This window comes from Grampus griseus, assembly GCF_964374135.1.
Source record: "Grampus griseus genome assembly, chromosome: 6".
Classification (NCBI taxonomy): domain Eukaryota; kingdom Metazoa; phylum Chordata; class Mammalia; order Artiodactyla; family Delphinidae; genus Grampus; species Grampus griseus.
In genome coordinates this window covers 79,856,456-79,879,510 of record NC_139000.1, presented here as the reverse complement: position 1 = coordinate 79,879,510, position 23,055 = coordinate 79,856,456, and the positions used below count along the sequence as shown (strand labels likewise).

Here is a 23,055-nt window from a genome sequence, read left to right as displayed (position 1 = left end):
ATTTGGCTGTGCCAGGGCTTAGTTGCGGCATGCAAGATCTTTTAGTTGTGGCATGCATGATCTAGTTCCCCGACCAGGGATTGAACCCGAGCCCCCTGCATTGGTAGCACAGAGTCTTAACCACTGGACCACCAGGGAAGTCCCACACACTACTGTACTTATAATCGACTGTTTACATGTCTGCTTCCCGCCTCAGAGTTAAGGCTCCACAAGGGCAGGGGCGGTACCTGTCTTGTTCATTTCTGAATCACCCAAACCTAGCCTGTTACCTAGTACATAGCAGGTACGCAGTAAGTATTTGTTGACTGAAGTCCATCAACACAAAGATGACACATGGATGTCTTAGAATGGTTACTCTCAGAGGAAGTGAGATTTTTAGAGGAAGAATAAATACCAAGGATTATGACTTGAGAACCACTGACAGGAAATAAGTGGAGAAAAATATGTCTATCAAGATAAGAATACTGGGCTTCCCTGGTGGCACAGTGGTTGAGAATCTGCCTGCCAATGCAGGGGACACGGGTTCGAGCCCTGGTCTGGGACGATCCCACATGCCGCGGAGCAACTGGGCCCGTGAGCCACAATTACTGAGCCTGCGCGTCTGGAGCCTGTGCTCCACAACAAGACAGGCCGCGATAGTGAGAGGCCCACGCACCGCGATGAAAAGTGGCCCTCACTTGCCACAATTAGAGAAAGCCCTCTCACAGAAAGGAAGACCCAACACAGCCATAAATAAATAAACAAAGCAAACTGTCAACAAGTAAAAATAAATAAACACTATTTAAAAAAAAAAGATAAGAATACTGAAAGCTTATTGTCATAGTTGTCAAGAGTTTCAAGAAATGTTGGCCAACATGTTACTAAGTAAAAACAGCAGGTTACAAAACAGTATAATCTTCATAGAGTAGGGGAAAGAGTGTATTACACATGCCTGGAAGTCTATACACCAGGATGTTAAAAGTATTTCTTTCTGCATAGCAAAACTGTATTATCTTAATCGTCTACAATGAATATGCATTTTTAAAATAAACAAATCTTTTTAAAGTGTTTCAAAGTGTCTATAGTCAGCGGCGCCAAATATAGCTTAGACACTAAGAATAAGGATGAAAGTCCTTCATGGTAATGGCAGCAATTAGCCTGGAGGAAGGTGCATGGCCGATCAGTCAGGATGGAAAGCTGCGTAGGGAGTAGAGAGAAGGAACGGTGGCAACTGGTGGAGAGCCCACTCTCACTCTTGGGATATTCTCGCTGTAACACCTTTCCCCAGACTAGCAACCCCTCCCCATGCTGGCTAACCTAGAAGTTGTCTCTGAACACGGCTCATGCTCTCAAGGCCAACTGGCTGAGTTTCATTTGATTGTAACCAGATTAAAAATGAGAGCAGGGACTTCCCTGGTGGCACAGTGGTTAAGAATCCGCCTGCCAATGCAGGGGACACGGCGGGTTTGAGCCCTGGTCCAGGAAGATCCCACATGCCGCGGAGCAACTAAGCCTGTGCACCACAACTACTGAACCTGCATTTTAGAGCCCACAAGCCACAACCACTGAGCCCACATGCCATAACTACCAAAGCCCGTGAGCCTAGAGCCCGTGCTCCGCAACAAGAGAAGCCACCGCAGTGAGAAGCCCGCGCACTGCAACGAAGAGTAGCCCCTACTCTCACCACAACTAGAGAAAGCCCGTGCACAGCAACAAAGCAGCCAAATAAATTAATTAATTAAAAAATAAAATAAAATAAAAATAAAAATGAGAGCAGAACAGATTCAGAATGCTACCTACCGCATGATTCCATTTATGTGATATTCTGAAAAGGCAAAACTACAGGGGCAGACAACATTGGTTGCCAGGGCCTGGAGGTAAGGGGAGAGTAACTATGAAGTGGCCCAAAGGAATGTTTGGGGGTGAATGAATGCTCCACATCTTGACTGTGGTGGTGGTTACATGACTGTACAAATGCTTCTGTCAACTCATAGACTTGTACACTAGAAAGGGTACATTTCATTTTATGCAAACTATACCTTAATGAAAAGAAAAAGAAAAGAAAAAAAGTGGCAACAGCAAATCTCTGCTTCTTGGAGTATATTTATTTCGAGAAACAATGAGGCTAACCCTCTTAACGAAATCCAATCATAAATCTCTGGTTGGAACAATGAACACTTGAGAGAGAAAACTTACCTCATGTTTGCCCATGCACCATTTCTGAGTTAGAAAAGTACAAGGGGGACACTTGTCCTCACTATGACAAGAATGATACACTGTAGAAAGAGAAAGGTAAAATTAGGAGTAATGTTTAAAATTAGGAATAATGTTTAAACATAGACTACTACACATATCGTAATGGCCTATGACATGGAACTTTTAAATTTCAGAGCTGAGTACTTTTTAAAATGGTCACTGAAAAGTAAAAGTAGTTGGCTTTATATTAAAGTGTTGAAAGATGAACATGAGTGAGAAAAAGAAACCCAACTGAGGGGCAAGAGACACAGAAGCAGAGAAGGAGGCAGTTTTTCTACTCCGTCTCCTGTGGCACTGCCACATGGTCTGTCCACATTACTCAGTGATTCTTTTGGTCCTACCTTACACAGCAACTGCTCTCTTTTGTTCAGACATCTTTGTTATCTCATCTAACATGCTTCCTCTGACTCCTTTCAATCTCTCTACTGCCTGGAAGAGGCAGTTCATTCAAACTCATCTCCTACAACAAAGCCTTCCTTGGCTGACCACACCCTGCCCTGAGCACTCTTGCTCTCCCTGACGTCTCAGTTCTTACACAGATGGCTTGCTGCCATGCTATCTGGCCCTTCTTCATGTATTGGCTAGTTGTGTCAAATGTTTTCAACTACCATCTTCTTCCTCTCAGAAACAACAGAACAACCTCAAGGTCATGGGCTATTTTTTCCCTCCTCTGAACCTCCCTCTATGTCTGACACCATGCTGGATATACAAGAAACACTCAAGAAAAGTTAAGTGAATGCTGAATGAAAGCAGGCTAAAACAAAACAACTCACAAATAGTTAAGTTCTCACTATGGACATCAATCAGCAGGATTTGGACTTCATTTGTAATATCTGCAAGTGACTATAAAGGAAGTGAGTACAAGTGAGTGGGTGAGTATCTGTTTGGACATTAACTTCATGCTGGTGTGAACACCACAGCAAGGGTTTGCAAACTAAGCTGGGAGGGCCGCCTTAAGGTCTCCAGGAAAGGAGGGACTTTCCACTTCATGAGGAAGTTACTTAATTCTTTTTCACTCTGTAACTTAAAAAATTGAGAAATGCTTGTCTATTTGTCAGACTAAATCATATGGCCAGATTTATTTTAAGTATCAAATCCAGTGACTTAAATTATATCAGGTTTGCCTCTGGGACTTGGTAAAATGAAATGATAGGGCCAATATGGTCCTAGAGGAAAGCCAGTGACTAGACTGGACAGAAAATGGGTGATGTCAAGTAGCTATTTACCTGGTGTCTACAGCAGTCTATCACAGAAAAACTGGAAACAAATGTCCAGCAACATGAAACTGACTGAATCAGTTACGGCCCATCCATGTAACAGGACACCCCACTACCATCTAGAAAAATATTCACTGATAAGGAGAGAGATTAAAATTACAATAATAAGAGGGAAAAATATCTAGTTAAAATAAATTCATTAGGATCCCACTTTTATTTTAGGAAAAAAAATGCAAATATATATTTTTGCCCATGGAAAAAGGCCCTGAAAAATATACACCAGCGCGTAATTCTTCAAAGGTGACATAAGAGATTATTTAATTTCAATCTTTTGACTTTATCTCTATTTTCTTTCCTTCTCTCTTCCTTTTTACGTAATAACATATATTGTGTCTACAACAACAACAAAACCGAATTACTCTTAACTTTACAAAAAGATGCTTAACTTTGAAATATGCACCAGAAGTGGAGGCCACAAAGAAAGAAGACAAGACCAGCTGGGGATTCTCCCAACCCTTTGGGTGTGTTTGACATCCACAGAGTAAAGCACTGGAAGGCACTGTGATTCCCAGCTGTGACCCAGATCTCAGACCCATCTTCACAGAAGCAGCCCCTGAGCACAGGGAACAAGGAAGGGCTACCACAGTGTAACCTCAGAGCAGTGAAGACCATCATGCAACATCCTAAATGACACAGTGTGAGCAGGCTGTGAGGCGTGGAGGCAAGGAGACAGGACCCACCTGGATGGTCACATTCATGGACTCTGGCACAGGTCTGGGTACACTCAGGGGGCCTGGTACCACAGGGAACTGGAGGGTAGATCACTGACGCGCCACAGTGGCAGGTTAATTCATCAAAACCTGGTGAAGCCACAGGTGAAACAAAACAACCCTTCATGAATTTGAGAATTTGAAGCACAAGATAATTACACACACACTTTTTTTTTTTTTTTGGCTTGTATTTTTAGAGGAGAATTTTTTGGGGGGCTGCTCTTTTAAAAAAGGTTTTTATTTCATTAACGTTGAGCTGCTGGCCAAGTGTTCAATTTTTACTTGCAACAAACTTTAAGTCCATGAGTATTCCAAGACATTTTTACATGTATTTTATAAACAAAAGATCTACAGACCATCTCTTTTGACAGAACAGGAGACTTCCACTAAAGAAATAGATTCTTTTCTTTAACTTTTTGGCTAGGAAAATGGATAGAGATTATGAAAGCCACAGGTAGTTAACAAACACAGAAAAATATGCTTTTGAATATAAACTTCAGAGAGCCACTGAAGCCATTAAAAAAAAAATTCTTGTAAGTATAACTGACACCTAGCATGATAAAAATATGAAGTTGAGATGAAGCCGAGAGCTACATCTGAGTTCACCAGGCACAGTTCACAAGCCCAATCAAAATGAGAACTCACATGGGGCCTCCAACAAGCGGCCCACTTTGTCAAGAGCTCTACTAACCCTCAGACCCAAAGGGGAGCTAGTTCTTCAATCCTGGTCCTTAGTAGAGGCCAGGTCTTTGGCCATGGTTCTCAACTAGGGACCAAGAGTCAGAAAGCCCAGGCCCTCCAGGACTCCTCTACCCACTGCTCTTCTCCAGTCAGCACTCTCCAGAAAACTCTTCAGAGGCTACACAATGTGGTGGAAAGAGCCCTGTAAATACAGCAGGAGACTTAGGCCTCTAGTCCTGGACCTACTTCTCACTTGTGCGGTGACTGTGGGCAGGTAACTTAACGACTCTTGAGATTGCTTCCTTTTGGTCAAATGGGGATACCAAACTTTGACCTGTCCACTCAAAAGTTTATTGTGGGGGTGGGCTAATATATGTGAAACAGCTAGGGAAAGAGTAAGAGGCTACATTACTTGTTTCTACGGAACTCCATGTGTGTGATTTATAACAAAGCACTTAACTCCTTTTTGAAATATGGTAGGCCTAGTATTCCACAGAAGGTATGTTGGGAAACCCTGATATAGGCTAATCTTTTAATGTAGCAGTTCTCAAAGAGTGCTCAGTTGACCCCTAGGACTCCCTGATCCTTTCAGGGAGTCCACAAGGTCAAAATTATTTTCATAATAATACTTAGATACTATTTGCTTTTTTCACTATGTTGACATTTGCACTGATGGTGAAAAAGCAACAGCTGGTAATACTGCCAGGGCATTAGCGCAAATAAGGCAGTAGTGCCAAACTGTAACCATTGTATTTTTCACTGCCACATACTTAGAGTAGATAAAAAATGACAATTTCACTTAAGAAAGTCCTTGATGAAGTAAGAAAAAATCTTGACCCGTAAATACATGTCTTTCTAATATTCTGTGGAACAAAATAGGGTATCTGCTTCAAGCACTTTTGTTGCACACAAAAATACAGTTGTCCCTCAGTATCCTGGCGGGGAGGGATTGGTTCCAGGGCCCCCATGAGTACCAAAATCCAAGAATGCTCAAGTCCCTTATATAATATGCTGTAGTATTTGCATACAACCTATGCACACCTCCTACATCATCTCTAGGTTACTAATAATACCCAATGCAATGTAAATGCTATATAAATAGTTGCCAGCACAAAACAAATTCAAGTTTTGTTTTTGGAACTTTCTAGAATTTTTCCCCTTGAACATTTTCAACCCACAGCTGGTCGAAACTATGGATGTGGAATCCATGGATATGGAACCCTCAGATATAGACGGCTATCTGACCTCTGGTCATTCTAAAGAACTGTACTTTTCTGAGTCGTGAGCTGAATTGCTGAATTAATTTCTTTTTTCATAACACACCGTTTTACTTGAAAAAGTGGCCGACAAACTATGATTATTCAGACTTGGGTATTTTGGCAGACGTTTATGAAAAATTAACAGTGAGACCATCACTTTAAGAAAACTGACTTTGCTGCCAACAATAACATTCAAGCTTTCAAGTGAAAACAGAATTTTGGAAAATACGCATTTATCACTATGAGCTTGACAACTTCCTAATACTTTTCCCCAGAGTTTTCTGATGGGATTGGTAGTGTATTAATGAATGTGAGTTTTTAATACTGTAACACAAGCAGACCCCATCTTAGGATCATTGCTTACATCCCAAGTTTCATACATTCAGGGACAACAGAGGAATAACTTCTTTAAAAGTCTCAATAGCTTTTCTGCCCATGGACACCGCCGAGTAAGCATCATTAAAGTCTCTCCCCTCTACTGCCGTCGTGTCTAAGTCAGTCTCCCAAAGGGCCCGAACAGCTGCAGAAGCTCCTCATCAGACGTCTGAGCTTCGAAACAATTGATGCGAGTCTGAGGAGCCACCTGAGCAGCGGGCAGCGCTCACAGACTGTGTGGTAACCAGGGGTCCAAACACCAGGTGCTCCAGAGGCTTCGGGTTTGTCACGTATGCCATTGCAGAGGAGGTGGATGCGGCCATGGATGCGAGGCCACACGAGGTGGATGGAAGAGTTGGGGAACCAAAGAGGGCCGTCTCAAGAGAAGATTCTCAAAGACCTGGCGCCCACTTAACCGTGAAAAAATTTTTTGTTGGTGGCATTAAAGAAGACACTGAAGAACATCACCTAAGAGATTATTTTGAACAGTGTGGGAGAACCGAAGTGATTGAAATCATGACTGACTGAGGCAGTGGCAAAAACAGAGGCTTTGCTTTTGTAACCTTTGATGACCATGACGCCGCAGACAAGATTGTCATTCAGAAATACCACACAGTGAATGGCCACAACTGTGAAGTAAGGAAAGCCCTATCTAAGCAAGAGAAGGCTAGCACTTCATCCAGCCAAAGAGGTCGAAGTGGTTCTGGAAACTTTGGTGGTGGTCATGGAGGGGGTTTTGGTGGGAATGACAACTCTGGTCGTGGAGGGAACGTCAGTGGTCGAGATGCCTTTGGTGGCAGCCGTGGTGGTGGGGGATATGGTGGCAGTGGGGATGGCAGTAATGGATTTGGTAATGACAGAAGCCATTTTGTAGGTGGCGGAAGCTACAATGATTTTGGCAATTACAACAATCAATCTTCAAATTTTGGACCCATGAAAGGAGGAAACTTTGGAGGCAGAAGTTCTGGCCCCTATGGTGGTGGAGGCCAATACTTTGCCAAACCACGAAACCAAGGTGGCTATGGTGGTTCCAGCAGCAGCAGGAGCTATGGCAGTGGCAGGAGGTTGTAATTACTGCCAGGAAACAAAGCTTAGCAGGAGAGGAAGCCAGGGAAGTGACAGGGAAGCTACAGGTTACAAGAGATTTGTGAACTCGGCCAAGCACAGCGCTGGCAGGGCCTAGCTGCTACAAAGAAGACATGTTTTTGACAATACTCATGTGTATGGGCAAAAAAACTCGAGGACTATATTTGTGACAAATTGTATAACAGGTTATTTTAGTTTCTGTTCTGTAGAAAGTGTAAAGCATTCCAACAAAGGGTTTTAATGTAGATTTTTTTTTTGCACCCATGCTGTTGATTGCTAAATGTAATAGTCCACTCATGAAGCTGAATAAATGTGTCTTTTTAAAAAATGTGCTGTGTAAAGTTAGTCTACTCTGAAGCCATTTTGGTAAACTTCACCCCAACAATGTGAAGTTAGAATTCCTTCAGGGTGATGCCAGGGCCCATTCGAAATTTATTTACAACCCGCTTGGGTGGAGAAGCCATTGTCTTCAGCTGAACTGACAGTTACTGTGTTGTGACCTGGAGTTCACTGTTAAAAGGGTCACCCAAGCAAAGTTAGAGTTTTCTGGTTATTAATATGATTGTTGGCACATCCTATGCAATATATCTAAACTGAATTATGGTACCAGATAAAGTTATAGATGGGAATCATCCATTATCATGTGTAATCAATAAATGATTTAATACCCTCTTTTAAAAAAAAGTCTCAATATATCTGAAATACTAAGGCTTATTAATTCAGTAATCCATACCAACCTAAGAAAATCAATCACTCAGAACATATCATTCCTGACTTTCTAGAAAACTCTATATAATAAAGTATACAGTGAAGACACTCACTAGCTTGCCAGCATGTTTGGCAGTTCCCACGATGACAAGGTTCTTCACATCTATGAAGGCCACAGCGGAGTTTCCTCCCACAAATCAAAGGACACTTGTGCTCCTTATCCTAGGAGGAGAGATACTGATTGATTGATTGATTGATTGCATGCAGGATCTTAGTTCCCCGACCAGGCATCGATCCTGTGCCTCTGGCAATGGAAGCGCAGAGTCCTAACCACTGGACTGCCAGGGAATTCCTGAGAGATTTATATATGTTTACAAAATTATCTCCATTTTATATTTTCCATAAACAAGATTAATAAAGAAGTTCTCCACAATTATAGATCGCATGATATCTGGAATTAGCTTCAAAATAATCAAAGGAGGGGGAGTAGGTGGGGAATGAAACAAGATTAGTCATGACCTGATCACTACTGAAGATAGATGTTGGGCATATGGGACTCATACTTGTCTCTCTGCTTTTATATATGTTTGAAATATTCGGTAATAAGAGGAAGTCTTTAAACTTTCAAACACTGGTTTATAAGTAAGTCTTGATACACAGAACAATTTCATCACTCTTCACACTGTCAAAATAAATGCTAAAAAAACAATTGTGTATTATATATGTGTGTGTATATATGTACTACTTTATTATTGGTACTGTGTTACCTTGTTTACACACACACACACACACACACACACACACATATGATAACACAATACCCACTGCCAGGTAGTGCTTCCTTTATTTAGTTCCACAGAAGTGAATATTTCAGATAACTGAAAACTGTTTTTTAAAAAATGCCACACTCGGGACTTCCCTGGTGGTCCAGTGGTAAAGAATCCTCCTTCCAATGCAGGGGACGCAGGTTCGATCCCTGGTCGGGGAAATAAGATCCCACATGCCGCGGGGCAACTAAGCCCGTGTGCCACAACTACTGAGCTCGTGCACCTCAACTAGAGAGCCCGTGTGCTGCAAACTACAGAACCCACAAGCTCTGGAACCTGTGAGCCACAACTAGAGAGAGAAAACCTGCATGCCACGACTAGAGAGAAGCCCGTGCGCCGCAACTAAAAAGATCCCGCATGCCTCAACAAAGAACCCATGTGCCACAACTAAAACCTGACACAGCCAAAAAAAAAAAAGAAAGAATACCCAAGAATGGAGGCCCCTCTTCTGGAAAAAAAAAAAAAAAAAAGCCATACTCATTCTGCCTACTGATCTGACCCATGGAATATATGAAACTTGAAGCCTGAGTTGCTAAGGCCAAGCCAGTCTGTGTGCTGGGACAGCATACAGTCTCCTGCAGATGACTACATGCTCATCCAGTGGTCTTGAGCTCTGGGGCCTGAGGCCTTCTGTCTTTCTTCTTTCCTTTCCTCCATGTTGCCATCAGCTGACTTCTTGACCTGGCTGAGGCCTAAAAAGGACCAGTCTGTCTCTCTGGGCAGCATTCTGACTGCTGCTCAGGGGCCTCTCCCAGTGATTTCCAAATCTGGGCTGCATTCTAGATGGCTGAGGCTTCCAGAAGCCCAGCCCCTAGATGAATGCAATCTGATACTGCCTAACGATAGGTCCACTTACCACACAGCATATCTCGTTACATTTATGCCGTCCACATAACCGTTTCTTGTTACACCTCTTGTCACACATAAATGTAGCATCTGCTATGAACAATTAAGAAGAAAAAGAAGTCAGAGGACATGAACATTCATTCAACAAATATTTGTGTGACTACAGGCTGAAGAAATACAAATGTAATAATGTAAATAAATTAGTTATGGTGAAAATGCATACTATTTAAATATCACTTTTCACTTGCCAGACAGTCAAAAAAATAGAAAAGAAAATAGGAAGACTACCCAAGTGCCCACTGATAGATGAATGGATAAAGAAGATGTGGAATATATACAATGGAATATTACTCAGCCATTAAAAAAAAGAAAAGAAATCTTGCCATTTGTGACAACATGGATGGTCCTAGAGGATATTATGCTAAGCGAAATAAGACAGAGAAAGACAAATACTGTATGATTTCACTTATATGTGGAATCTAAGAAACAAAACAAATGAACAAACATAACAAAACAGAAACAGTATAGATACAGAGAACAAACAGGTGGTTGCCAGAGGAGAGGGGGGTGGGTGGAAAAAAGAAATAGGTGAGAGGTACAAACTTCCAGTTGCAAAACCAATGATTCATGGGTATGAAATGCACAGTGTGGGGAATATAGTTAATAACTGAATAATATCTTTGTATGGCGACATAATGTAACTAGACTTATTGCGGTGATCATTTTGAAATGTATAGAAAAAACACTATGCTGTGTAATAGGAACTAACAGAGTGTTGTAGGTCAATTATACTTCAAAAACAAACAAACTCATAAAAAAGAGATCATATTTGTGGTTATCAGAGGTGGAGGGGTGGGTAGAGGGGGAATTGGATGAAGGCAGTCAAAGGGCACAAACTTCCAGTTATCAGATAAATAAGTATTAGGGATGTAATGTACCACATGATAAATATAATTAACACTGCTGTGTGTTATATACGAAAGTTGTTAAGAGAGTGAAGTAAGAGCTCTCATCACAGACAAAAATTTTTTTTCTATTTCTTTCATTTTCCATCTATATGAATTGATGAATGTTCACTAAACTTATTGCAATAATCATTTCATGATGTATGTAAGTCAAATTATTATGCTGGGACAGGAATAAAGACGCAGACAGAGAAAGGACTTGAGGACATGGGGAGGGGGAAGGGTAAGTTGGGACAAAGTGAGAGAGTGGCATGGACATATATACACTACCAAATGTAAAATAGATAGCTAGTGGGAAGCAGTTGCATAGCACAGGGAGATCAGCTCGGTGCTTTGTGACCACCTAGAGGGGTGGGATAGGGAGGATGGGAGGGAGGCACAAGAAAGAGGAGATATGGGGATATATGTATATGTATAGCTGATTCACTTTGTTATAAAGCAGAAACTAACAAACCATGGTAAAGCAATTATACCCCAATAAAGATGTTAAAAGCAAAAAATTATTATGCTGTACACTTTAAGCTTATACAGTGCTATATGTCAATTATATCTCAATAAAACTGGAAGAAGAGGGGGCTTCCCTGGTGCCTCAGGGGTTAAGGACCTGCCTGCCAATGTAGGGGACATGGGTTCGAGCCCTGGTCCGGGAAGATCCCGCATGCTGTGGAGTGATTAAGCCTGTGCACCACAACTACTGAGCCTGTGTGCCACAACTACTGAAGCCCACGTGCCTAGAGCCTGTGCTCCGCAATGAGAAGCCACTGCAACGAGAAGCCCACGCACTGCAACAAAGAGTAGCCCCCGCTCACCTCAACTACAGAAGGCCCGGGCATAGCAACAAAGACCCAACACAGCCAAAAAAAAAAAAAACAAAAAACAAAAAATTGTAAGAAGAAAAGGAAATAGGAAGACTGATTAATGTATGGAACAGGTGAAGGTGTGGAGAAAAAGGCACACACACTTAGTGGATGGGAGAATAAACTTTTGGAGTACATATGTATCTATCAAAAATTTACGTGGCAATTCCATTTTAAGTAATGCTTCCTACAGATACACTTTCAAAAGTAGCTAGGACACCAAAAGCACAAGCAACAAAAGAAAAATAAATTTGATCAAAATTTAAAGCTTTTGTGCATCAGAGGACATCATCAAGAAAAGACAACAACATAATGGGAGAAAATATTTGCAGATCAGTTATCTCATAAGTGTCTAGGATCCAAAATATATAAAGAACTCTTTCAACTCAATAACAAAAAGACAACCCAATTTAAAAATGGTAAAGGAATAGACTTTTCCAAAGAAGATATACAAATGGCCAAGTACATGAAAAAATGCCCAACATCATTAGTTATTAGGGAATGCAAATCAAAACCACAATGATTTATCATTTCATACCCACTGAGGATGGCAATAACAGTAATAATAATAATAGTAGTAATAAAAAACAGAAAATAACAAGTGTTGGAGAGGATGTGGAGAAAATGAAACCCTCATACATTACTGGTGGGACTGTAAAATAGTGTTGCTACTGTAGAAAACAATATAGCAGTTCTTTTAAAAAAATTCTACCTATAACCAACATATAATCCAGCAATTCCATTTCTAGGTACATAACCAAAAGAATTTACAACAGGTTCTCAGATAAAAGCTTGTGTACAAATGTTCATAGCTGCACTAGTTGCAATAGTCAAAAGAAGGAAACCAAATGTCCATCAACAGATGAATGGATAAACAAACTGTGGTATATATATACAACAGAATATTATTCAGTCATAAAGAGGAATGAAGTACTGATGCGTGCTACAAGGTGGATGAACCTTAACAACATGCTAAATGAAAGAAGCCAGAGACAAAAGGTTACATATTATATGATTTCATTTATATGAAATACTCAGAATAATTAAATCCACAGAGACAGGAAGCAGAGTAGTGGTTGCCAGGGTTGGTGGGGAGGGGTGAATGGGGAATGAAAACTCAGTAAACAAAGGGTTTCCTTTTGGGATGATGAACCCATTTTAGAATTGATAGAGGTGATGGTTTTAAAACACTGTGAAGGTACTAAATGCCACTGAATTGTACACTTTAAAATGTTTCACTGGGGACTTCCCTGGTGGTGCAGTGGTTGGGAAGCTGCCTGCCAATGCAGGTGACACAGGTTCGAGCCCTGGTCTGGGAGGACCCCACATGCCGCGGAGCAACGAAGCCTGTGTGCCACAACTGCTGAGCCTGTGCTCTAGAGCCCGCAAGCCACAACTACTGAGCCCGCATGCCACAACTACTGCAGCGTGTGTGCCTAGAGCCTGTGCTCTGCAACAAAGAGGCCACCACAATGAGAAGCCCACGCACCACAACAAAGAGTAGCCCCCGCTCGCCGCAACTAGAGAAAGCCCGTGCACAGCAACAAAGACACAACGCAGCCAAAAAATAAATAAATTTATTAAAAAAAGAAAAAACAAAACAAAACAAAAAAATGTTTCATTGTATGTTCTGTGAATATTATCTCAATAAAGGTGCTGAAGGCGCTGAAGTGTTTACCGGTGAAATAACGTTTGGGATTTGTTTTTAAAGTACTTCAGTGAAAATTAAAAATAGGAAAGAGAGGTATGGATGAAGAAAGAAGATGGGCAAAATGCTGATAACTGTTGATGACTGGTGATAGGTACATAGGGATTCACTATACTAGTCTCTGTACTTTCACATATGATTGAAAATTTTCATCATAAGCTAAAAAAGTAACAAGATGGTTACAGCATTATCTGTAATGGGGAAAAATTGGAGACAACCTAAATGACCAACAAAAGAGCAATGGTGAACTATACTATGGCATATCCACATAAAGAATGTTCTCAAGAGGGAGAGCTATACACACTGACATGGAAAAATGTCTTTGATATATTACTTAGGGGAAAAAAACAAGTTCCAGTATGTTTAGTAAGAACCATAATAGCACATGTATACACCTGTATGAATACAGAAAAAGATCTGGACCCACACCCAACAAACTAACGATGTGGTTTTATCAGGGGAATGGAACTAGGAGGGGAAAATGGGGTGAGGGTGTATTTCTACTTTTTACTATTTTATTAATTTTTTAATTATTAAAAATTATGTATTAATATAGTAAGTTTTTCAAATTATATTTTTTAATTACCAAAATTTTGACTGTCGTTTTGAGGAAGATATTTCTGGTTATGTCAAATATTCAGATAGTTGAGGCAGATATTCAGCCATTCTCCACCTTCCTCAGGCTAACAGATCCTTAGTTTTGTTCAGAAATTGGGCACCCACGTGTTCCCCCATTACAGGAGTGAATGCTGAATAGTGTAGCCTGTCATGGTAATTCCATTCCCCTTGTTAGTGAAGGGATTGGGCAGGAACATGTGATAAAAAGCATACTGAGGGTCTTTCAGGACTGTCTTCCTTGCTCTCAAGAAGGAAGAGAATAATCTCTCCTTCTTTTCTTTAGATGTTGCTGGGAGATGACTCAATGCGTGAAAGTGCTGTAGCTAACTTATACCCATGAGGGGAAAACCAAGAAAATCACAGGAAGCTGCACTGGAGTCCTAGAATCACTGGGTTTGTAATTAAAACCTTGGACTTGTTCTGCCTCCAGACTTCCTGTTATAAGAGACAGTAAACCTCCTGAGAGCTAAAGTCATTTTTCCTTGGGTTTTTTGATACCTGCAGCCAAAAGCACCTTAACCAATACAGCTTTCTTTCTGACCAGAATTAAGAGCTTTTATTTTGTATAAGTTTATCTTCCATCACTTTTCCAAAACAGTTTTAAGGTGGCTTAAACAAAGACTACGTGACGGTTGGTAAAACAAGGACAGAACCATAATAAAGTGGAGTATCAGGATCAAGGACAAAGGAAGAAACAATATTCTAGGCCTAAAGGTTAAGAAGGCTGCTGGCTGAGTCCCCCTGTTCTAGGTATCCAACAGTCCTATCAAGCCATAAGGGGATCAAGCATCAGAGTCAGTTTTTACAAAGTTTGCTTCATTAGATATTATTTACCTTCCCTTCCCATATCAACATTTTATTATGAAAAAGTTCAAACATATAAAAAAGTTGAAACGAGTTTACAGTGAACATCTATATATGCCCACTACCTAGCCTCTACCAGTAGTTGCTTTTTCTCATAACTCTCTATTCTTCCATCCAACTATCAGTTTATCTTAACTTTGGATGCTTTTCAAAGTAAGCTGCATACATGAATACACTTCCCCGGTATTTTACAGCATTTCACTAACTAGAATTCAATTTATGGTTCTTTTTTTTCTTTCTTTTGAGGTAAAAGTTACATACAGTTAAATGCACAAAGTACCTTCACTGAATTCTGACAAACACATAACCCATCCCCCTGTCAAGATGTAAAAAATTACCTTCACCCCAGAAAGTTACCTCATGCCCCTTCCCAGTCATACCTTCGCTTTTGAGATTGGTACACGGAAGCTCCTATGGAGAAAGAAAAGGGAATAGTAACTACTCTAGGAATAAATGAAACAACATAATTGCAGTATAATGCTAAATGTAACATGCATACCCCAAATACCCAGTACTTCTCTGGCAGTCACTTATTCACCAACTTCACCTATCTGGAGCTACGTTTGCCCAGTCCCTGTAAGCTTTACTCACAACAGGGCCCCAGGTCTAATGACTTTTCATACAAATATAACATTCTTTGTGGTCTGACCTCCAAACTCACAGCAGATTACGTATTATAAAATCTGAACGGAAAGAAGGACTGACTACTAAAGGTATGCAAAGCAAAGAGAAATAACTGTCTGGCAAGGGTACAGACAGAAAAAGCCATAAAAAGCAGATACAAGAACTGAAAATATGTAACAATCAGCACCATCTGATGCAGGGACAAACAGCTCTACATGCTCAAAAGTATCCCTGGCGATGCAGCTGAACTGTAGCAGAGTGGAATACAGAAGTCCTTTGCCATTCAAAGTTTTGCTACCCTGGTTTCAATCATGTGTGAATGGCCTCAAAGGTCTATCACATGTAATTTTGCTGAAAAATGTTCCTGAATAACATGTGTGGGGAGGCTGCTGTGTGAAGGGCGAGTCAGTCACTTGGGAGAGAGTGAGTCTGGCTGGTTGCCCAGCACCTACATCCGAATTTGGCTTTGATGTCATGGACAGGTTGCTATGTACTCAGAAATAAGCAAAATGATAAAAACATTTCTTCTCAGTGAAAATGATCCTGAAAAAGGGGGGCAGCTGCTGGGGTTGATAACAGACGTGAAGATGTCTAAGAAATTGAAGCTTCTTGGCTAGAAAAATGTTTTCGGTAAATCAATGAGTTGGCTCGATTCTATGACATGAAAAAATTCCCCATATGCTCTCTAAATATACAAAGCAAAAGTGACTCATGAAATTGCTTGAGTGCTCCAGTTAATACAAACACCGGATTGTACACAGGAAATGCTGGGAGTTTGGGGGTTTTGAGCACAAGCCACCATTCTCTTTGCTTGGCCCTACGATAAACCTTTCTCTGCTCCAAACCCCGAAGTTTTATTTGTTTGGCCTCACTGTGCGTCAGGCGCATTAACTTGTGTTCAGTGACAATTTTGGTGAAGCCAGCCTAGGGGTCTGTGCTCGTGCCGGGTCGACCCTGGCCAGAGGCAGCCCCTTCCCTGAGTGCCCAGCAGCTAGCTGCCAGAGCGCATTCATTCCAGGGAACTGGAAGGGACTCTCCCTGACAGGCGCCAGCCACCCCACAACGTGAGGCTGTTTGGAGTTGAGGAAAAAAAAAAGAAAAAGAAAAAGAAATGACATGCTGGAGTGGTATGTACACCTGCAGGGAAAGACAGAACTCCCATAAATCCCTATACTAAATATGAATTACCAATAAAAACTTAAATACAGGGTTCTTTGTTAATAGGTAGTAAGATAGAGCAAACATTTCTCAAAGACTCCTACCAAAGTGATTAAAAGAGAAGAACTTTTGAAGTTTTAAGAAATAAGTTTTTATTTATCTAGAAAACTCACTTCCCTGGAAAAGCCCATTCCAGTACAAAAGATATTTCAGGAAAAATCTGGCTGAACAATGAGGTGATTATCAGTGTTTCAAAGAGATCTTTCATTTTGTCAAACTGTTTAACAGAATTCATATTGATAGTGAGCTCCTCCAGCAATTTTAGAATAAGACTTTTATTTGCAAAAAAAATTCAATTTACACATAGCTTTTCAATAATACACTCACTGCCATGGGATCCACTATTAGGGGGAGTGAGGACAGAGAGTGAATGAGAAGCAAAAAAGCACAGAGACAGAGAAAGGGATTGTTGGGGAGAAACAAGCAAACTGACAGCTGTGTATCCCAACCCTGTTTGTAATTCTTGGTTACAAAGAGCACCTCTCGGCATTACTAAATTTATGATTACTAAATCAGAGTATCTCACAGTCTTCAAGCTGGTATTTACAAAGCATAAAATGGTCCTGTACCTGACAATCAAAATTCCTTTACTGTCCTATGTATTGTGACTTCATTCAGAAAAAAGACCCACACAATCTCACACAACTTTTGTCACATGTAAACTGCACTACTTTGACAAGTTTTTCTTTAATTCTGAAGCTTACCTATTAAACTAGCTCCCAATTTATGGACAATATCCTCAGAATCATTTGCAAGTCAGCTGCTACCCAGACCTTGGGCTGTATTTAACAAATAGAATCAACTACTCAGAATTCTGTCTCTACCGAGGCCTGTGCTCTGCTGGGACAGGTGCCGATATGCACTGAAATGACCAGAAGTACGTCAGAGAGCAGGACAGATCAACATTCAGTATGTTCCCCAAGTTGGATTACCTAAAGACTTCAGAGGAAAGCTTCTTGCCTCTTCTGGTTACAGACACAGAAATGGGCACTAATTCCAAAATGGTAAGACGACTTTTTATAATACATAGTCCAATGAAGTTTGTCCCAGGCAGAAAGCAGAGATTGACAAAACAGTTGTATAGTGAAAAATTAACACTATCTGAAGAGAGGTCTGGCCTTTGCCATTGGCTTCTGGGAGATAATCTTGGAATATCATGCCTAATGGGAGTGTCATTGTTTCCCTGGAGCCTTGGGTCACCAGACAGTCTAACATGACTTAGGGTGCAGGCTGGCCACACCGAAAGACCAATGATGTGATTTAGGGCATGGGCTTTGGGTCACACAATGGTAGTAGACTTCTGGAGGGACTGGAGGCTGAGATCAGCTACATGGGCAGTCAACCATGCCTACATGATGGAGCCCCAATAAAAACTGACCACCCACTCTCTGGTGGGTGAGGTTCCTTGGTTGGCAATACCCCACGCATACAATCACACACTAGCGCTGAGAAAGTAACGCTGTTCCAACTCCATGGGGAGAGGACAACTGGAAGCTTCGTATTTGGTACTTTCTTGCATTCTGCCCTACATGCTTCTTCCTTTGGTTGATTTTAATCTGTATCCTTTCTCTGTAGTAAATTGTAATCAAGAGTATAACAGTTTTCAATGAGTTCTGTGAGTTCTTCTAGAGAATAATCAAACCTTGAGGGTAGCCTTGGGGGCCACTGGATTGTAGTTGGTATCAGAGGTGAGGGTGGTCATGTGGACTGTTCTAATTCAGCAATTGTCTGAACTCCTGCAGTGGGTGTCAGAAGTGAGGGCGATCTTGTGGACTGTGTTCCCTCTAACTTAGTAAGCTAACTGCTTGCAACGGTGCTATTGTTCTTTTCTTCTGGCATCTAGCATTATCACACTTGTATTTGGTCAAGCTACTTGTATATGTGCCCTAAGCCTATTACTGGTCTCTGACCCTTGCGTGCCATACCCCTTCATACCTATCCTACAACTGGTCCACAGTAGATGTCGGTATACATTGGCTGGATTGAATCAATCATACACAGTATTAACAGGAATAAGCCTGAGGTTATTTTGATTCCTTCCCTCCCACAATCACCAATTTAAAAGGTATTGGGTGCTTCCCCAGTGGCACAGTGGTTAAGAATCCACCTGCCCATGCAGCGGACACGGGTTCGAGCCCTGGTCAGGGAAGATCCCGCATGCCGTGGAGCAACTAAGCCCATGCGCCACAACTACTGAGCCTGAGCTCTAGAGCCTGCTCGCCACAACTACTGAAGCCCATGTGCCTAGAGCCCATGCTCTGCAACAAGAGAAGCCACTGCAACGAGAAGCCCGTGCACCACAGCAAAGAGTAGCCCCTGCTCGCCGCAACTAGAGAAAGCCCGCGCACAGCAAAGAAGACCCAATGCAGCCATAAACAAACAAACGAACAAACAAATAAAAGGCACTGGTGGCAACAACTCTAGCATTCTGTAGGATTTACCTTTGTTCTGAAAGAGCATCTGCAGGAAATAACTGATGTGCGAGAGCATGGTCCACAGTCTCCTTCATGGCAGAGCTTTTCACAAGTATGAATGAAATCTTTAATAAAAATGAAAAGAACTGGGAATGAAAATTGCAACTACTCATTTTCAGACTCCCAAATTAACTAGCCACAACGGTCTTCCATCTCTGTTCCCTGCAACTCCATCACCAGAGTTGAGGGAAGAAGGATGCTATCAATGCCTCTTCCCCTATCTTCCCTTCATCTGGCAGGCTGAGCCTTTTCCAGCAAGGACAGGCCCCAGCATTAGTCACAGCAAGATGCTCTGGAGCACAAGATGCTCTGCCTAAGTCAAAGAACAGATCTTCTGACTCTTTATTTAGACCTCAAGTCTCCAGGTTAGACTCGGATATCCTTAAAACTGTAGCCATGGGTGACTTACTGAAGTACTCTTGACTCCGAAAATCACCTGGGGATCGTAAGTAATCAGAAACCATCATCCATGATCTCACTAAGTTCTATGAACATCTGGTGATAGGTGGCCTGCTAGTCCTTCTGCTAAACTAGATTTTAGGACAAGTCCTGTTTCAAGGACCCCATCAGGGATCATCCATAGTCTTTCTCAATGGCTGCTGTTTACATGATGTATTTTTTCCATCCTTTTACTTTCAGCCTAACTGTACCTTTGACTCTAAAGTCTGCTTCCCAAACATGGCATATAGTTGGATCTTTTTTAAAAATTCATTTTGACAATCTCTGGTTTTTGTTTAATTCACTGACGGTAATGTTAGTATTGATATAGTTGGATTTATGTCTGCCATTTTACTTTTAGTTTTCTCTACGTCTCATGTCTTTTTTGTTAACTTAATTCTCCTTTGCTGCTTTCTTTTGCATTAAGTGAATATTTTCCAGTGTAACATTTTTTCCCGGTAATGGCATGTTCCATTATGTTTTGAGTTATCTTCTTAATGGCTGCTCTAGGGCTTATCATATGCATCTTATCAGAATCTACTTCAGATTTGTACCAACCTAATTCCAGTGAGATACAGAAGCCTTACACCCATATAGCTCTATTTTCTCTTCTCCTCTTTTGTGCTTTTATTGTTATACATATTACATTTATATGTGTTATAAATTCAACAATGTTAAAAATATTGCTTTATATGATATGCCTATTAAAGAAGTTGAGAAAAGAAAGGAGAGCAAGTATGTATTTATAACTTGTTATATTTATCTTATTTACCATTACTGGTTTTCTTCATTTGTTCCTACAGATCTAAGTTACCATCTGGTATCATTTCCTTACTCCAGTATAACTTTGATCCCACCCACCTCCTTTGTGCTGTTATTGTCAGATACATTTCTATATACTGTAGGCCTAACAATACAATTATATGCCTATTTTATACAATCACTTTTTAAATCAGTTGCAAGAAGAAGAAATATGCACTTATACTTTCTTTTATAATTATGTAATTACCTTTACTCTTTGCTTTTTCTTGTGGATTTAAATTTACATCTGGGTTACTTGGTATCAGCCTGAAGACCTCCCTTTACTATTTACTGTAAAGTACATCTGCTAGCAGAGAACTCTGTTTTTCTCATTTTTGAAAGACTTTTCCTGGATATAAGATTCTTGGTTGGTAATTTTTTTCTTTCAGCACTTTGAATAGGTCATCCCACTGCCTTCCTGTTGTGATAAGGTGTTCTCCACTGTTTCTGATAAGAAGTCAGCTGTGAATCTTATAGTGGTTCCCTAGTATGTAATGTGTCATTTTTCTCTTGCTGCTTTCAAGATTTTCTCCTTGTCTTTGGCTTTCAGCATTTTTACTATGTGCCTAGGTGTGGATCTCTTTGAATTTATCCTACTGGAGTCTGTTGAGTTTCTTGGATGTGTAGATTAACGTCTTTCAATAAATCTGAAGTTTCCCACCATTATTTCTTTGAATATTTGTCTGCTCCTTTCTCCTCTCCTGGTGTTCCCATTACACGTTTGTGTGCTTAAAGGTGTCCCACATTTCTCTTGAGGTGCTGTTCATTTTTATTCACTTCATTTTCTCTATGTTCTTTGAATTATATAATCTCTATAGATCTATCTTCATATTTATTGATCCTTTCTTCTGCCAGCTCAAACTTACTGTTGAGTCCCTTTAATGAATTAAAAATTTTAACTACTGGAAAACTCCAGATTTTCCATTTGGTTCTTTTTTTATAATTTCTATCTCTTTACTGATATTCTCTATTTGATGAAACATTGCCTTTATACTTTCCTTCCTTTACCTCTTCAGGCATGGTTTCCTTTAGTTCTTTGAATATATTTGTAACAGCTACCTTGAAGTCTCTGTTAAATTTGACATTGGTCACTCTCACAGAAAACTGAAACAGAAAGTTACTGTTACCTGTGGGGTTTTTTGTTTTTTTTCTGTTTGCATACTTTGTAGTTTTTTGTTGGAAACTGAATGTTTTTGGTAATATATTGTTTGCAGCAACTCTGGATACTGCTTCCTCTTTCCACAGCTTGTTTTTTTTGTTGTTGTCTACTTGTTTGTTTTGTGACTTGGCTAAGCTATTTTAGTGAAGTCTATTTCTATTATAGTATGAAGCCATTGGTGGTGTTCTTTAGATGGCACAGCCTTGGGCATGTGCACAGTCACCCTGGGAGGACAATGGTTTTAGCAGGGTTCTCTTTGACTGTCTCTTTCCCCGATCTCTCCGTTAAGCTGTCTGCCTCATTTGGTATTACACTCAGTCCTGAGGCTCCACTAATTGCTAGCTGATTGCTCTATTATTTTCAACAATGTCCTGGGGCATAAACTGCTCAGCAGTCTGATCCAATAAAATTTGGGCAGAGGTAGTCTTTGAGGCAAATCTGTGAGGTTTGTTCTGACCCCAGCATGGTTACTCTTAGTTATCGCCTTCCCTGGGTCTCTCTGGTGAACCAGTTGGTCTATAGTTTAGCTTGTTGCTCTTAATTAAGAGGAGCTATTGTTTTCTAAAGGGCCCTTAGGCCTGAACTTCCCCACACTCTCTTTCAAATTAAAGTCAGTTCCTTTGGGGAATATTTTGGAACTCTTTCCTTATGGACTGCTTCTCCCCCCACCCTGTCACTCAGTCACTACTATGGGTGCTGCGTGAGATAGCAGCCTCTAGTTTTCTTAGCTTGCTTCTCTCACTGTGAAACCTTTCTCCTACAAGTGAGCTGGGGTGAGGGTGACTGAGGCCCCAGTACTCCTGCCTGTTGCGACTAGAGTAGAGCCTCCAATCTATGGGTGGGCTGTGCGGAGGAAGGGAATCCCCAACCTGTCAGCTGTGATTACCAGAAATTTAGCCTTTTCAACTTGGAGTTGGTGGGGTTGGGGGTGGGGGGGAGGAAAGCTGGTGGTCCACTCCTCCTAGCAAGTAACCCTTGACTGGGAGCTGAGGGTACATGAAGCCCCAATTTCTTGGGCACACCCATCCTGAGTGGAGCTTTTGTTGAGCTGAGCTGGGAAGGGGTGGGGAAGGAGAAAGTAGGTTGTGATTCAAATGACACACACTCTTGCTGTTCTTACTGAGTTTTAGTAGATTTTCTTCATTTGATGTATGCCCATAGGACAATTTCCAGAGACTTTAAATGGTTGCTTTTTATAGTTTTCCCCAGCTTTGCTTGTTTTGCTCCTCATGCTACCATCCTGAAAGCAGAACTCCACCTAGTCTTTTGTACTAAAGCTATGTGTCTAGGATGGAAATTTCCTACTGGGTGAGATACTAAGACCT

At 41.0% G+C, this 23,055-nt stretch overlaps 1 protein-coding gene and 1 pseudogene across 8 annotated transcripts in view; one reads left to right on the top strand and one right to left on the bottom strand.

Annotated features, from left to right (window-relative positions):
* NFX1 (nuclear transcription factor, X-box binding 1) overlaps positions 1 to 23,055 on the bottom strand; it is an 80,155-nt gene that overhangs the window by 15,873 nt on the left and 41,227 nt on the right. For 6 of the 7 annotated variants that reach the window (XR_014296856.1, XR_014296857.1, XM_082656209.1 and 3 more), the window contains 6 exons: positions 19,300 to 19,397; positions 15,397 to 15,427; positions 10,015 to 10,097; positions 8,445 to 8,553; positions 4,193 to 4,312; positions 2,176 to 2,255 (listed from right to left, as the gene is read on the bottom strand). Coding sequence is in view for 5 of the 7 variants with exons in the window: in XM_082656209.1 (XP_082512335.1) it covers positions 2,176 to 2,255; positions 4,193 to 4,312; positions 8,445 to 8,553; positions 10,015 to 10,097; positions 15,397 to 15,427; positions 19,300 to 19,397 (521 nt within the window). In the remaining 2 variants the exon portion in view is untranslated. The remainder of the gene's footprint in view (positions 1 to 2,175; positions 2,256 to 4,192; positions 4,313 to 8,444; positions 8,554 to 10,014; positions 10,098 to 15,396; positions 15,428 to 19,299; positions 19,398 to 23,055) is intronic. The other variant, XM_082656210.1, reaches the window with a different exon arrangement.
* LOC309823714 (heterogeneous nuclear ribonucleoprotein A1-like) lies at positions 6,096 to 7,608 on the top strand (annotated as a pseudogene). Its single transcript has 2 exons — positions 6,096 to 6,153; positions 6,617 to 7,608. The product of its transcript is annotated as a heterogeneous nuclear ribonucleoprotein A1-like (transcript).